The 15,714-nt window shown below is 45.9% G+C and overlaps 1 protein-coding gene across 1 annotated transcript in view; it reads right to left on the bottom strand.

Moving 5' to 3' along the window:
- MYO1F (myosin IF) overlaps positions 1 to 15,714 on the bottom strand; it is a 59,639-nt gene that overhangs the window by 2,393 nt on the left and 41,532 nt on the right. The window contains exons 21-27 of the mRNA XM_061601343.1: positions 15,125 to 15,294; positions 13,221 to 13,366; positions 12,235 to 12,381; positions 10,762 to 10,910; positions 8,516 to 8,599; positions 7,423 to 7,636; positions 1,418 to 1,587 (exon numbers count right to left, since the gene is read on the bottom strand). Of these exons, the coding sequence (XP_061457327.1) occupies positions 1,418 to 1,587; positions 7,423 to 7,636; positions 8,516 to 8,599; positions 10,762 to 10,910; positions 12,235 to 12,381; positions 13,221 to 13,366; positions 15,125 to 15,294 (1,080 nt within the window). The remainder of the gene's footprint in view (positions 1 to 1,417; positions 1,588 to 7,422; positions 7,637 to 8,515; positions 8,600 to 10,761; positions 10,911 to 12,234; positions 12,382 to 13,220; positions 13,367 to 15,124; positions 15,295 to 15,714) is intronic.

Here is a 15,714-nt window from a genome sequence, read left to right as displayed (position 1 = left end):
TAATCCTATCCATGAAACTCAGTGAGGGAACTTGGGTTAGTCACAACTTCTTGGCCTAACCTACCTCACAGGATTGTGGCGAGGATTCATAGGGGCAGGGGAGAAGTTTCACCTCCTTGGAGGAATGGCAAGATGGAAATGTACAAATGTCAGAAAGAAATGTTGACAACAGCCCAGTTAATGTGCGCAGCGCTCTTATAAACTCCAACAGCAGAGCAGAAGGAGCTCACAATCTAAAATAGAAAAATCCCCAAACACAGAAAACCATGTTTGTGCTAGAACCCTTCTCTCTGACATGCTAGTTTTCTGGGTGGAGGGAATTTGGGGGCTGGAGGAATGGCAGAGCAGTTTGTAACGTAAAAGCCACTGCGGTGGAAACTAGGCCTACAAACTAAATCAGATGAAAGCCATTTTTAAGTTGGTTTGAAGGAAATATGCAAGTATGTAATCTGATCCACCCACATGCGCTGAGTCCTGAAAACATTTCTAACTCCCATGTTAAACACCTGAAGCTTCTAGCAACATTTACACCAGAGCAGATGATTGTGGCGTTCTTCCAGCTCTGTCCCTGAACAGCCCTATTCCTGCAGAACAGGCAAGCAACCTGCAGCCCTCGGGCAACCTGTGGCCCGTGGCACACATGTAGCCTGCATGTCCCGTTTGGTCCACGTGCCTAATTTCACAATCCCTCTGCAAGTGATCAGTTCAGACCTCGGTCAAGAGCAATCTGTCCTTTTCCCCACAGCCGGCTGTGTAGGGTGGCACAGAGAGAGAGAGAGAGAGGTGGCAGGAAGAGAGAAAATGGGGTGACAGAGAGAAAAGGGTGTGAGTAAGAGAGAGAGAGAGAAAAGAGGTTGCCAGAGAGAGATAGGGTTATCAGAGATGAAAGGGGGTATATGAGAGAGAGAAGGGGATCTATGTGTGTGTGAGTGAGAGAGATGGGGATGTGTGTGTGAGAGAGAGAAAGGGAATGCCAGAGAGAGAGAAAAGGGGGTGTACGAGAGAGAAGGGGATGTGTGTGTGTGTGAGAGAGAAGGGGTGTACAAAAGAGAGAGAGGTGTATTTGTGTGAGAGAAAAGTGGTTGCCAGAGACAAAAGGGTGTCAGAGAGAAAAGGGGGTGTACGAGAGAAATGTGTGTGTGTATGTATGTATGTGAGAAAGGGTACATGAGAGAAGAGGGTGTCAGAGTGATAGAAAGAGAAGGGGATAGCAGAGAGACAGAAAAGGGGGTGGCCCTGCACACTTTTGGCACTGGCGCCACCCATGGCTAGCTTCAGTCCCACTTGGGCTCCGACATATTACCTCCCTTGAGGGGATGCGATCCTCAAGAGAGAAAAAAGCTTTCCTCACCCCTGCCCCAAAACATGTTTGTGAGTCAAGGATCGTCCTGTGGGGCCTGTGCAAAAGCCTCCCTACCTTCCATCAGGATATCGATCACTTCGCCCACATTGAAGCTGAGCTCATCCACATCCTGCCCGAGGTACTGGTACAGAGCGCGGCAGCGCGGGCCAGAGATCTTCGGCTGCGGCTTGGGTCTTCCCACAGCCGGAGGAGGCCTCTGGCTGATGCTCCGCTTCCTTTGCGTCCTGTTAGACACAAAAGTGAGTCAGTGGGGAATTCTGGGGGGCTCCGAATACAAATCCTGCAAGACAGGGTGCACTCAAGATCAGCTAGGTGACCACCTCATCCTCGGGGTGGCATGTCAGCAGGACAATCACTTTCCTGCAGGTAAAAAAAAGGGTCAAGGTATGGCATGGAGTTCAATTTCATTTTTTAAACCAACCCCAAGGATTGTGTCCAGTGTTGAGGCAAGCAAGCACCCCATCTGTGCAAGGATTTCCACTTGTGCAGTCGTGGTTTCTGGGGATGCCCTCAACCCTCCGGAGCAGATTTGAGGTATCTTCCAAGGGGACAGGGAGGGGGAGAAGTTCCACTGCAGAAGAGGAAATCCTTACGCTGATGGGACGAGTCGGTTGAATACCACCTCCAAGTTGCTAGTCCTTATGGCTTTTTTTTTAGGTGACAAATTATCATACGCTGCTTGATTGTAAAAAAAACCCTCAAAGTGGTTTATAAAAACAACCATTAAGAACGGTTGATTAAAGACAAGATTAAAAACATCAAAATATTAGTGTTAGTATTAATTAAATTTCTATCCCACCCTTCCTCGCAGAAGGAGTCCAGGGCACAAAACAAGGGACAAAACTCTAAAAAAATCTTTAAAACATTAAAAGTAAAAACAGAACAAATATGTTTTAAGAGGGTGAAGGCACCTGCCTGATGTCAATAGGCAGGGAGTTCCAAAGGGTAGGTGGTGCCACACTAAAAGATTATTATTATTATTTTTACCCCGCCCTTTTTTCAAAACTGGAACTCAGGCGGCTTACAAATAAAAACCACACATAGGTGAAAAACATACAAAAATATACAATTAAAATAGAATTAAACTACTGGTAACATTAAAACCATGAAACATACACTTAAGATACTAAGACAATTTAAAACATTAAGAATAGGACCATAGAACAATACAACAGACCTTATGAGGCCCTATCTTAAACATCTTCTAGTCCAAAAGCCTGTTGGAATAAAAAAGTCTTTGCCTACTGACGGAAGGATAGCAAGGAAGGGGCCATTCGTGCTTCCCTAGGAAGAGAGTTCCAGAACCTGGGGGCAGCCACCGAGAAGGCCCTATCTCGCTTGCGAAGGTGTTGGGACTGAGAGAAGGGCCTCTCCTTTTTTTTTTTTTTACAATAATTTTTATTCAAATTTTCATAAAACATACAAAACAAAATCATAAAACATTCAAAGACAAAAAACAAAACAAAACAAAAATGATTAAACAAAAAAATAAAATGTTGACTTCCCATTTGTCGCAGATCAAATCAGTTATAGGTCTACAATATATAACAATCCTGTCTCTTAAATTATATTATAAAATCACTTTCCTCCAGTAGTTATCTTAATTAATCATCAAATCTCATAAACATTACTTTATTCTTTCCACAAAAAGTCAAAGAGAGGTTTCAATTCTTTAAGAAATATATCTATCAATTTTTCTCCAAATAAACATGTCGATTAATCCATCTCGTTAATAATAATAATAATCTTATTGTCATAACCATAGTCCAAATAAACATATCGATTAATCCATCTCATCAAAATCTGTTAGGTCCAATAATTTCAATAGCCATTATTCCATTATCCCTATTAATTCCATCTTCCATCTTCAATAGTCCTGTTAAGTCCAGTAATTTCAGTGTCCAATCTTCCATTATCAGTATTCCATAATAATCTTGCTGTCATAGCCATAGTCATATAATAAGAGTCTGATGGGAATTTCCTCTATCCCAAATATTTTCTTGCCATCAATTCTGAATAAGTTGCTGAAATATTGTTGTAAAGTCATATCTGTGTTCTTCTTTTTTACAAAATGCACTGGCTCATCTCTTGAGAGTTTTTCCATTGTCACATGGCTGCAGTTAATTCCATAGATTTTCTCTATATCAAGCTCCATCACGTCATTCCAGTCCAGAAGATTATCCAAGCCATTGATAACTTTATCTCTAATATCTTCATTAATTTCTTCAGAGATAACGTTAAATTCCAAACAGTAGATTTTATTTCTAATATCCATAAACTCCAGATCTTTTTCCAATTCCACATTTGTTCCAATCTCCAGGGCTTGTATCTTCCCTTTATTTTTTCTTTTCTCATCTCTGATCTCATTCTCCTCTCTCACAGGATCCCCTATTTCTTTAAGCTCCTGCGTCATTTTGCTCAGTTCAATTTTCAGCTCCTTACTGCCCTGTCGCAGGGTTTGTTTCGTTATCTCAATCTCATCCATTATTTTCTGAAACATAATTACTTCCAGATTCTCAGCCACTTTCTTGATTGCCATTTTTAAAACCACGAAAACAAAACAAAACAAAAATAAAGAAGAACCACTTCTTATTTCAGCAACAATTGGGTTAATATTCCAGGCTTGATGACATCACAGTATAAACAGAGCAGCCTGCCTTATCTCTCTATGTTCAAGAATACAAAACAAATTTAGTTCCCAGCATCAAAACAGTTAGTGGCATCGTGAAGAAGCAGATTCGTCAAAATAAAATAGACCAAAAAGAGAATAGTCCCAGACAATATAATGTTCCTCGGAATAGAAATCCCTCTTCTGTTTATATCTTTAGAATGCACTTCCAGGACAGCTTTTTGCAATAGAAACAGAGATAAGCTGTTAATTTCGTGAATAACAGAGAAGAGTTATAGCTCACCCAGAAGTTCTTTAAAGCTGATTCATTTGACAAATCTCTTTTTGCTGCAACAATTTAAACCAAGTAAAAAAAATAATAGAAGAAGGGTGCTTGCCTGTTAGTCCGTTTTCTCTTTGAAGAAAAGATAAACGTATCGCATTAATCAGATAGAGCTTGTTCGGAAGTCCGTCCGGCATTGCTGGCTGGACCTTTTCTCATAAATTAATGAAATCCAGTCCTCCCAACAAAAACAGGCTTTTGAGGTTGATCTCTACGTTTCTCCCTGCCCGGGAGAAATTTCATCAGTCAAAAAAAAAATGTTCTGACTTATTTATATCTGGATAAGCTTCTTCTGAGGCGGGAGCCCGTCTCAAAAGCAGGCACAAGCGAAGTCACCCTTCCCGGAAGTCAGAGAAGGGCCTCTCCTGAGGATCTCAATGCCCGGGCAGGCTCATATGGGGAGATACGGTCTGACAAATAGCCTGGACCTAGGCTGTATAGGGCTTTATAGGTCAAAACCAGCACTTTGAATTGTGACCGGAAACAAACTGGCAGCCAGTGGAGCTGTCGCAACAAGGGGGTTGTATGGTCCCTGTAACCAGCCCCAGTTAGCACTCTGGCTGCAGCTCTTTGTACCAGTTTAAGTTTCCTAACAGTATTCAAAGGGAGCCCCACGTAGAGCGCGTTACAGTAATCTAAACAGGATGTAACTGAGGCATGCATCACTGTAGTCAAATCAGGCGTCTCCAGGAACGGGCGCAGCTGGCGCACCAGTCTAAGCTGGGCAAAAGCACTCCTGGCCACTGCAGAGACCTGGGCCTCCATGTTCAAAGCTGAGTCCAGGAGCACACCCAAACCGCGAACCTGTGTCTTCAGGGGGAGTATAACCCCATTCAGCACAGGCTGAATCCCTGTTCCCTGATTTGCCTTTCGACTGACCAGGAGCACCTCTGTCTTGTCTGGATTTAGTTTCAATTTGTTTGCCCTCATCCAGTCCATCACTGATGCCAGGCACCGGTTCAGGACCAGGACAGCTTCCTTGGCTTTAGGTGGAAAGGAGAAATAGAGTTGGGTGTCATCCGCATACTGATGACACCGAACCCCAAACCCCTGGACGTCACCCAGCGGTTTCATGTAGATGTTATATAACATGAGGGACAAAACTGAGCCCTGAGGGACCCCATATGTCAACGGCCAAGGACTCAAACAGGAATCCCCCAGCACCACTTTCTGGGTTCGTCCCTCCAGGAAGAAAGTGGTGCTGGGGGATTCATTTCTTACAAGTGCAGGACGAGTATTACGCAGCACCTGTAACTGTGCCTGTTTTGCAGAGCAAAACGGTCTGGTCACAAGTGGGCAGCCGACAGGGATCTCAGAGCAGGGGCATTAGACTGAGTCAGCAACTGCTAACTGCACTAACTGCAGTCTCTGGATGTAACTCTGTGTGGGGAATACGGGTCGCCTGACAACCATCAGGACCCTTAACAAACGACAGTTCCCAGATTCTTTGGGGGAAGCCACGGCTGCTTCAAGTGGTATGCTACCACTTTAAATGTCCTGTGCTTACTGCAGTCTCCAGATCAAGTGCAAGTCACCGAGACTTTCGGTGGTTGAAAAAAAGAAGATACAAAACTCGAAAATGCTAGCAAGGCCAGAGCAGTGCCACACCTGCACTACACCTGAAAGATTGTCTGACCCTTTATATCCCCAGGCGATCACTACACTCTTGGTTTTAATATTGGATGTAGTTTAATTTCATTTTAATGTAGATTCAGTATGTTTTAATTATATGTGCTTTTATCTGGAAGCCGCCGCGAGTTCCAGTATTGGAAGGATGGCGGGATATAAATAAAGAATAACTAACTACACTCTGCAGGTGAGGGCCTCCTGCAGATACCATCTGATCAGGAGGTCCATTCCGCACAACATAGGAAGCAGACCTTTACTGTGGTGGCCCCGACCCTTTGGAAGTCAGGCACCATCTCTGCTATCTTTTCAGCTCCTACTGAAGACTTTCCTCTTTCAACAAGCCTTTTAAGTAGAGACCTCATCCCAAGTCTGCATCTGTGCTGGAATTGCTTTTTATGGTGTTTTTAACGTTTTTTTAAAAAGATGTTTTTTTAAAAATGTTTTTTAAGACATTTTGTTTTTGAGATCTTTAAAGACGTTCTTAGTGTTTTGTTCTCTGTTCGCCGCCCTGGACTCCTTCTGGGAGGAAGACTGAGAAGTTTAATAAATAAAAAATAAATCAATACTTTTAAAGATCTCTTATAGTGCTTTAAACAGGCATGGCTTCCCACAAAGAATCCTGGAAACTATAGTTTGTTAAGGGTGCTGATGGTTGTTAGGAGACCCCCTGTTCCCCTCCACAGCTACAATTCCCAGAGTGGTTTAACAATTGATCCTTCTTTCCAGGAAACTCTGTGTGGGGAAGAGGGGTCTCCTAACAACCATCGGCACCCTTAGAAACTACAGTCCCCAGGATTCTTTGGAGGAATCCATGACTGTTCAGAGTGGTATGATACGCTTTAAATGTACAGTGCAGATCGGCCTCAACTGTGCCGAGTGAGCATGTGCGAGAAGGACAGATGATGACTGCAAGAGGCTTTCTCCTGCATACAATTTTGGCACAGAGTTTGAAATGCATGGATGTCATAATTTTAAATATTCCCTCCAGCAATATTCTTTGGGGAATCAAATTATTATTATTATTATTATTATTATTATTATTATTATTCTGCCTTTTCTCCCAGCAGGAGCCCAGGGCGACATGGGGTAACAACGTTGGTCCCCTTTGGCAGACACTCCGTACAGCAAGGGTGGGGAAACTTTTCTTCAGCCCGAGGGCCGCATTCCCTTCTGGGCAACTTCCAGGGGCCACATGCCGGGGTGGGCAGGGGCCAGAGGCAGAAGTGGTCAGAGCAACAAATGTGAATTTTATCTTTGTAGAGTAGGCTAGTTCCTACACACATTTGCACATGCCCCTCCCTCCAGCAAGCAAGAGTTCAAGAATGCATCCCAGCGAGGCTAAAACAAGCCCCATGAAAATTCAGCCCAGCGTGCATCCCCACTGCCCTCTGACTCCTCTTCAGGCCCAGCAGGGTAGATACAGCCTCCCTCACACTGGGCACCATGGGGCAGGCAACATGTTCCACAATGGGTACATACCCTGCCATGCCCTGGTCCGGAACATTGAGGAACTCCATGTTGTGGTCCGAGGGCATCCTTGCCTTCGACCGCCGCATCATGCCTTGTTTGGGGATGGCGGCGGCTGGGGGCACTTGTCCAGGTCTCCTGGGGGTGCTGTAGGTCTGGTCCTGTGGCCTGCTGTTGCGTGGAAACTGCGGCGCTCCATTCCTGCAGCTCCCTGGAGGAACCCCCCCTAAATAGGAGGCATCACAACAGCCTTACAAATAACTCCACAACGTTTCGTGTTAGTTTGTCATTAGCGGCCTAGTCGCCTGGAAGAAATTATGAAGTCGCCGTAGGTGAGTTAGGCAGAAAGATCGGTTAGCTTGACATGCTGTGACTGGCCAAAGGTCTCCAAGTGAACAAGTGGATTTCTGCCCTACGCTCAGCTCTGAGATGGGGAATCTGTAGCTTTCAAGTTGTTGCTGGACTTCAGTTCCCATCATCCCTGGCCATTGGCCATGCTAGCTGCTGGGAGGTTGAGACCCAACAACACCCCAAGGGTAACTGATCCCCCATTCCTGCTGTAAGATGCATTCCCTTCTTCTCAGGAGGGAATGCCTCTTCTCAACAGAGGCATTCCTCCATCTCTCACCTGTGGTAGGGAATAGCTCCAATCTTCAACACACTTACTGCCTCTATTTAGAAGAGGCATTTCCCCCTGAGTGTGGGGAATGCCTCTTCATAGATCAGGGATGGGGTAACCTGTGGCCCTCCAGCTGTTATTGGACTCCACTTCCCAGCAGCCAGCATGGCAAATGGTCAGAGATGATGGAGTCCAAACAATGCATGTAAGGCCACAGGAGTTCCCTATCCCGGATTGAAGAGTTCCCTGCTGTTAGGAGGGGAATGCCTCTTCTAAACAGATACATTCTTGCATGCAGCATGGAATGTTGCTTCATGGGACAGGGAAGGGTCTGTGGCCCTCCCGGTGTTGCCGGACCCCAATGCCTACCACCCCTAGCCACTGGCCATGCTGGCTGCTGAGAGTTTGTAGCAGCATCTGGAAGGGGGCCGTGTTGGCCATCCATCTCTCCCAATAGGCTTAGAAATGGCACTGGGCCGGCCTTACCTCTCGGGGCTGACGGGGCGGCTCGTGACGGCGCTGGCTGCTTGGGGTAACCTTTGCTGTGATGGATCCCTTTTCTAGTCGGCTCTGCAGGAGGAGAGGAAATCAGACACATATCTTGACCTTTCTAGCCATATTAGAATAAAATTCTGGGGAAGAGTAAAAAATGGTAGGAAGAAAATTGGAAAAGGGCCCGTAGCTCAGTGGTAGAACCCCTGTTTTGCAGGTCCCAGGTTCAGTGCCCAACACCATCTCCAGCAAGGGCTGGGAAGTTACCCTGCCTGAAACCCTGGACAGCCACTGCTAGTCAGTGCAGACAGTACTGTGCTTAAAAGGACAAATGGTCTGAAGCAGCTTCCTAAGTCTAAATCAGCTCTGTATTTGGGACCATGAGGACTACAATCTTACTTTAGATTTAGAGGAAGGGCCATAGCTTGGTGGTAGAGGACCTGCCTTGCATGCAGAAGGTCCCAGGTCCTGGCCAGCATCGACAATACCCTGCTAGATGGACTCAGTAGGAAGCAGATGCCTATGTTCCTCTTAAATCAGTCCTTTATTCAGAACCATGAGGACCAGCAGCTTGCTTTATATTTTGAGGAATGACCATAGCTCAGGAGCAGAGCACCTGCTTTGCAGGCTGAAGGTCCCAGGTTCAGTCCCCGGCATCTCCAGGTAGAGCTGGAAGAGACCTCTCCCTGAAACTCTAAAAAGCTGCTGCCAGTCAGTGTAAACAATACTGAGTTCAATGGAGTGTTGGTATAAGGCAGCTTCCTATGTAAGGAAGAAAAAAAACCCCAATCTTGCTCCAATTGAATCTCTTACACAAATCGAGCAACAGATTGTGCCCTTTGCTAGTAACATCTCATTCGGCAGGCTCCGTGCTGTGTCCTTGACCAACGATCAGAGGCCGCTGCTGGCCAGCAGGGCAATTGAAATTTTCCACGATGCTACTGAGCCCGGCTCTATTGGGGACAATAAAAAGACCCGCAGCTCTGGGCTCGGTGATGGTGCCATTCACTGTGGACTCTGCCGCATTGTCAATCAACCAAGCAAGGCATTTTTCAAGTAATAGTTGTGTGTCCAAGTGGACACCTAGTCCTAGCTTAGACACAAAATGGACACATCAAATTTCAGTTAATCAATGAACTGAGAACAAAAATTCAGATCGGAAGCCACGGAAACACTGACAAGGGGGATGAGATGATGTACAGTGTGTGTGTCTAGCTTCAGTAGCAAAGCTCTTCTAAACAGATGTGGGGGGGGGAGAGAGAATGCCTCCTTTGCAGAAAGGTAAAGCATTGCTCTTTTACTACAAAATATTAAAAAACCAAAATAACAGATATTTTCTTTTCAGTCTTGCCTAATCCCGGAACGATCCTTCTCTGATCTTAAAGTTCTGGCATTAGAGCATTCCGTGGTTTTAGTTTTTATTGTGTGCTATGCAGTTTTTAAAAAGGCCTTCTTTATGTTACTGCAAAACAAAAATAAAAATATTCCCCAAATATATTTTCGTAATGCCAGAACAGTTGTGTTTTTAACCAATTTTTCTAAGTTCCGAAATTTAGAATTGTAGAGATGGTGATGCTTTTGCTTTTTAATTCATGTTTTTACTGGTGGGCGGCCTAGTGAGAATTTTGCTAGGCTAGTAACTTTAACCTGTGTAAAATACATTTGCAAGGCTGTATTCGCCCCCTGTTTGTTTTTAGTTCTCTTTCGCCTCACTCCAAATGCCCGGGCTTCTACCTGATAGAAAGAAAACGTGCAAGCCATTTGAATGAAGAAAATATACGCCCAGTAACAATTCCTTAAAAAATGCCCTGCACAGGACTCAGACACCTTGGAAGGGACAAGTGGGGACAGAATTGTAGAATTGTCGAGTTGGAAGGGGCCTATAAGGTCATCAAGTCCAACACCCTGCTCGATGCAGGAATCCAAGTTAAAGTATCCCCAACAGGTGGCTGTCCAGCTGCCCCTTGGATGCCTCCAGGGTTGGAGAGCCCACCACCTCTTGAGGTCATTGGTTCCATTGTCGGACCGCTCCGACAGTTAGGAAGTTTTTCCTGATGTTCAGGTGAAATCTGGCTTCATGTTACTTGAACTGATTATTCCACATCCTGCACTCTGGGATGATCGAGAAGAGATCCTGGCCCCCCTCTGGGTGGCATAAAGGGGCACTTTCCTAAGGTGCCACCCCACTGGCTGTACCTCTCAGCCTCCTAACCAAGAGCCAAAAAAGCCAGATTGCTTACTCGAGTTCTTCGGAAGTCCGCTGCCGATGGCGATGGTCAGAGCCTTCCCTGCCGCTTTGAGGATTGCCACGTTGCCCTGTCCGCTCACAAATGTCACCATCCGCGTGCCGCCCCCTCCCCAGCCTTCTTTTTTTACACGGAATTGTAGTCTGAGAGGGTGGAGGAAAGGGGTGAAGCCACCAGGTTAGTAACTGTCAGGTTTTGCAAAGGGTTAAAAAAGTGTGTGTGTGTAAGAGGAGGAAATGTTGGATCGTGGAACCCCTCCAATTCCTCGTAATACTGGGTTCAGAGTGTCTGTGAAACACCTCCCTTAGGAGGCGGTCCTGCTTGCAGGCTTCCCTTTCAGGTTGGCCACTGTGAGGCCACAGGGTGAGGGTGCTGGACTAAATGAGTCCCCTTTGGCCTCATTCAGCTGCTTCAGGATTCTTCTTAGGTTCTTATGAATAACAGCCCTGGGCTCCTACTGGGAGAAAGCGTGGGATATAAATCAAATCAAATTAAATTAAAATAAATAAAATAAAATAAAAGTGAAAAAGAGGGGCTCTTTCCTGTGGGCTTTCTGGAGGAATCTAATTGGCTGCTGTGACAAAGAGGATGCTGGGCCTTTAGCCTGACCCAGCTTCAGGGCCCTATGGCCCTTATAAACGGGTAACGCTTTCGGGGCGTTTGAGTTTCAGGAGGGGAAATATGTAAAATGATGCGCGCTATGGGGAGGATGGATAGGTCTGTGGCTCAGTGCTAGGACGCCTGCTTTGCATGCAGGAGGTCTCACGTTTGATCCCTGACGTCTCCAGGTAGGGCGGGGAGGGTCCTCCGCCTGAAACCCTAGACAGCAGCTGCTAGTTGGTGCAGGCCACTGTCCTTCAACCTCAGATTCCCAGACGTTCTTGGACTAATGCTCCCATCAGCTTAGCCACTGCCTGATGGGAGTTGTAGTCCAGTAGCATCCGGGGACCCAAAGCTGAAGAATGTAGTGTAGACAGTGCCAAGCTAGATGGGCCCGATTATCTGATTTAGTATAAGGCACTGTTCTCAGCTCTTATTTAAAATCAGCTGTTTATTCAAGACCATGAGGGCTAGAATCTTTCTTTAACTTTAGGTTAAAGGCTGTAGCTCAGTGGTAGAGCGTCTGCTTTGCATGCAGAGAGTCCCAGATTCTGTTCCTAGCATCCCCTCTTAGGGCTAAGAATGTCCCCTGTCTGAAACCTAGGGTGCTAACTGGAATGTGGCTTTTTAACCTTTAGTCACAGAACACTAGGATTCTCTATATGTGTTTTTTTTTTTTTAAACAAGTTTCTAGACCTTAAGATCACTGTGGAAAAAAATGGCAGCAATTCAGAGCTGGAATCCGAGGACAGGAATGAGTGGGTTTGTTGTTTGAGCTGTGTTGCACCCAGCCACATCTTTGGGAACCAGGATGGGCGGGGCTGGGTTGCAAATTGGGTTGCTGGCCAGCCCTCTCCTCCCACTTACGTGTCGTTGAAATTTAGGTGGAGTTTGTTCCGGGTTGCCTCTTCATAGCGTTTGCAGAGTAGGCTGATCAGCTCGGTCTTGAAGACGGATTCCAAGAACGTGTCAGCCTCGGCTTCATGCAGGATGAAGAAATCGTCCTGTCTTGTGCTGGGGTTTGCACCCCGAAAAAAACAGCCAAAGAAAGGAGGAGAAATCAGTCCTCTTGAGAGCAGAGGGAAGAGAAGGGTTGGGCAGGCAGAATGGCATGGATTCCACAGACCCCTGGGAAGGCACAGCGTGGAATGCCATGCCTGGTGCACCTTTGCATTTAAATGTGCACATTCAAAACCAAAATGCAAATGTCTGGGCTGTGGGGGTGTGACCTGCCATAATTGCCAGTATTGCAACAGGCGGGTCTTTAACCATTGCTGATGTGTTGCCCGGCCCAGTTGTGGCTTAGCTACAACAAAGCATGTTTACTGGGGGGCTGTTTGGGACTGGCAGGGCGGAAGGCAGGGGGCCCAAACAGGAGGCGGAGCCAGAGCCAATAAGAGGTGGAGCCAAGGGGCTCGGCATGCCCTAAGCATGGACGATCCTTAGCTAGGCGGACCAAACAGTCTGACTCTGTAAAAAGCAACTTTCTAGGTTCCCATTAAGAACCACAAGGACCGGAATCTTACTTGATCTTCAGTGGCAGAGTATCTGCTTTGTGTGCAAAATGTCTAGGAATGTCCTCCACCTCAAACCCTGGAGACCCTCTGCCAGTCAGTGCAGACAGCCCTGAGCAAGATGGACCAATGCGTTGACTCACAGAATCATAGAATAGTAGAGTTGGAAGGGGCCTCTAAGGCCATCGAGTCCAACCCCCTGCTCAGCGCAGGAATCCAAATTAAAACGTCCCCGGCTCAGTAGAAGGCAGTGTCCTCGGTTCCCTTGAGATGTTTCAAAGGCGGCAGGTGTCGAGAGGTAAGCAGTGTAACATCAGAGGGAGAGGGACGCGGTGTTACCTGAGAGATACCCTGTTGACAGCTTGGACTTCCACTTTCTTTTTCAGCACCTCTTGGATCTGGCCTTTCTCGGGACCTTTTCTCACCTTCTCCCGGCCAATCAGGTAGAAGTGTTTGGGGGTCAAGATGAAATCCCTCTTGATTGGCTGAGGGGGAGGAGGAGGAAGAGATATAAACGGTGCTGGTATCGCCTTCAGGAGAAGGTCCCAGTTTGCACTGGGAAGCTAGAAGGGGGTGGAGAGTCTTCAGGCTATGGAAATGCCATGCAGAACTGACAGTGGGGGACAGAGAGCTGTGTATGACTCAGAGTAGACCCACTGGAATCAAATAGGGTTGCATCCAATGTTCATCACAGAGAGGTTATACTTTATGTTTTTAAAGATTTGTAAGTTCCTTAGAGACTTTATACAGCAAGCGACTATATTTATACAGCCACAAAAGAGGCTGTATCCTATAGCCAGCATGGATTTTTCACATTCGGCCATGTTAAATTGAAAATAACCCCCTATGCCCTTCCTCTGCTTCCCATAAGCTCATTTCAAAACAAAATCTTACAAAACTTATAGTTCTGAACTCAGAAATGCGTGCTTAGCAACCTCTTAAGTTTTCATGGTGATACACAAAACAATCAGAGAGAATTGAGAGCTCAAAATGTAAAAAGAGAGAGGGGAAATCCAGAGCCCTGTTGGACTTATCTCGTAATTTGTTGAAATTAATTATAAATCAGCCATGTTCACAGAGTACCTGTAATCCTATTGCTGACCTTGCCCCATACTCTGACCTTCATCTTCTGCAGTTTAAAAGTTAAAGAAAAATACATGGCCGATTTTTAAAATTAATTTAAGAAAATTAACTTTGGAGTCTATGATAGTGCAGGCACGCTCAGAAAGAACCAACTGTCAGTGTTCTAAAAGGCACACTCACAGCTGTTTGGCTTGGCTAATTCAGGGGGCCACACTCATGCCAGACATTTATTCCACTTGGAACAGTCATTCCCAAAGAATACTGGGAAGTGTAGTTTGTGAAGGATGGTGAGAGTTCTTAGGAGACTCCTATTGCCCTGACTGAGCTCAAGTGGCCAGAGTGGTTTAACAGTCAGCCCCTCTCCCCAGAGAATTCTGGTAAGGCACATGTTACAAAAATTTTCCAAGCTACACAGGAAGTGGATTGGACTGTGAAAGACCAACCCAAATTGTATTTGCATTTTTAAAAATTTGTAGGGCAATACAATATCTCAGAGAGGTCTCCTGCTCCCCTGGTGCATTCACTATAGCTGCCCAATTTCCCAATTCCATTTACAAATCGCTTCCCATAAAATATCTTGAAGCGATTCCACAGGGAAAATGTCAACCATAAAAACCGTGGATTGTATTCAACTAATTTCTACCCAGAGTAGGCCCATTGAAATTAATGGAGCTCTGTTAGTTGTGCACGTTCATTCCAGTGGGTCTGCTTGGAGTTGAGCCTAGCTGGCTCCAACCCAGTGAAAAATAATCCCATGTGTATAAACAATTAAAAACAGTTCCATATCTGGAAAAAATCCATATAGAGAAACAAGACCTAGACACAAGGTATGCAGTGTGTAGCAAGCAAGTATTTCAGCTGTGAACAAGGATGTCCCGAGTTCAAATCTCACGTCTCCTATGAACTGGCTTAGTGGCGCTCAGGCAAGCCATTCTCCCTGCAAGCCTCAATCTTCCCCAACTGTAATACGGGGATTAAAAACCCTGCCCTGCCCCGCAGAGCAGTTGCAAGGTAAAAGCGAGATAATGTCTGTGAATATTCTAATGCTCTCTTCAAATGTCAGTGTGTGTATTCCAGGAAATGCCGTCCTCAGATAATGAAATGGCAGGACTTTGGATGGAAGTCCTTGGGTTAGGAAGAGGATCCCACCATCACTTTACCTTAAACCGCCTGTCATATTTGGTGACTGAGTCAGCAAAATCAATCCTCTCCCTCTTGGCCAAGAACTGGCGCAATTCTGGCTTGTCCTCCATGCCTAGGTAGTCTCCTACGAAATTCCGGTTGATGCTGTTGCGCCGTCGCTCTTTGAAATTGTATAGGATGTGGGATGCTGCATGGTTGGGAGGGGGGGAGAAGATGGGGGGGAGAAAGACGAGTCCAGTTTGAGACGTGACTATGTGGAGCCAGACATTGGGCTCGGCCTTGGTCAAAATTAAAAGGACAAGATGCTAGTCCTTAAGGTTGCCTACCCTCCTCGTATTTCTCGGCACTTTTTAAAGTATGTCGGCAGCATCTGGAGTGGTCCAGAGGGGTGGGTTCAGTGCAATTTGTCCAAACGTTTCACCACTACCCCTAGATCCCTTTCTGGGTCAGTTGCTGCTGGCTGAGACCCCAATGGCATCTATCTGAAGTTGGGATTTTCTGCTGTTTCCCTGTGGTCAAATGCTAGATTGTAGCCTCCTTGGGGCAGGGCCCTGGGGCTCTTCAATGTTGTAAAGCACAATACACATTGATAGCTTAACAGCAATAA

This window comes from Rhineura floridana, chromosome 18, assembly GCF_030035675.1.
Source record: "Rhineura floridana isolate rRhiFlo1 chromosome 18, rRhiFlo1.hap2, whole genome shotgun sequence".
Classification (NCBI taxonomy): Eukaryota; Metazoa; Chordata; class Lepidosauria; order Squamata; family Rhineuridae; genus Rhineura; species Rhineura floridana.
Note: the sequence above shows the minus strand (reverse complement) of the source record. Positions and strands in the feature narration are given on the sequence as shown.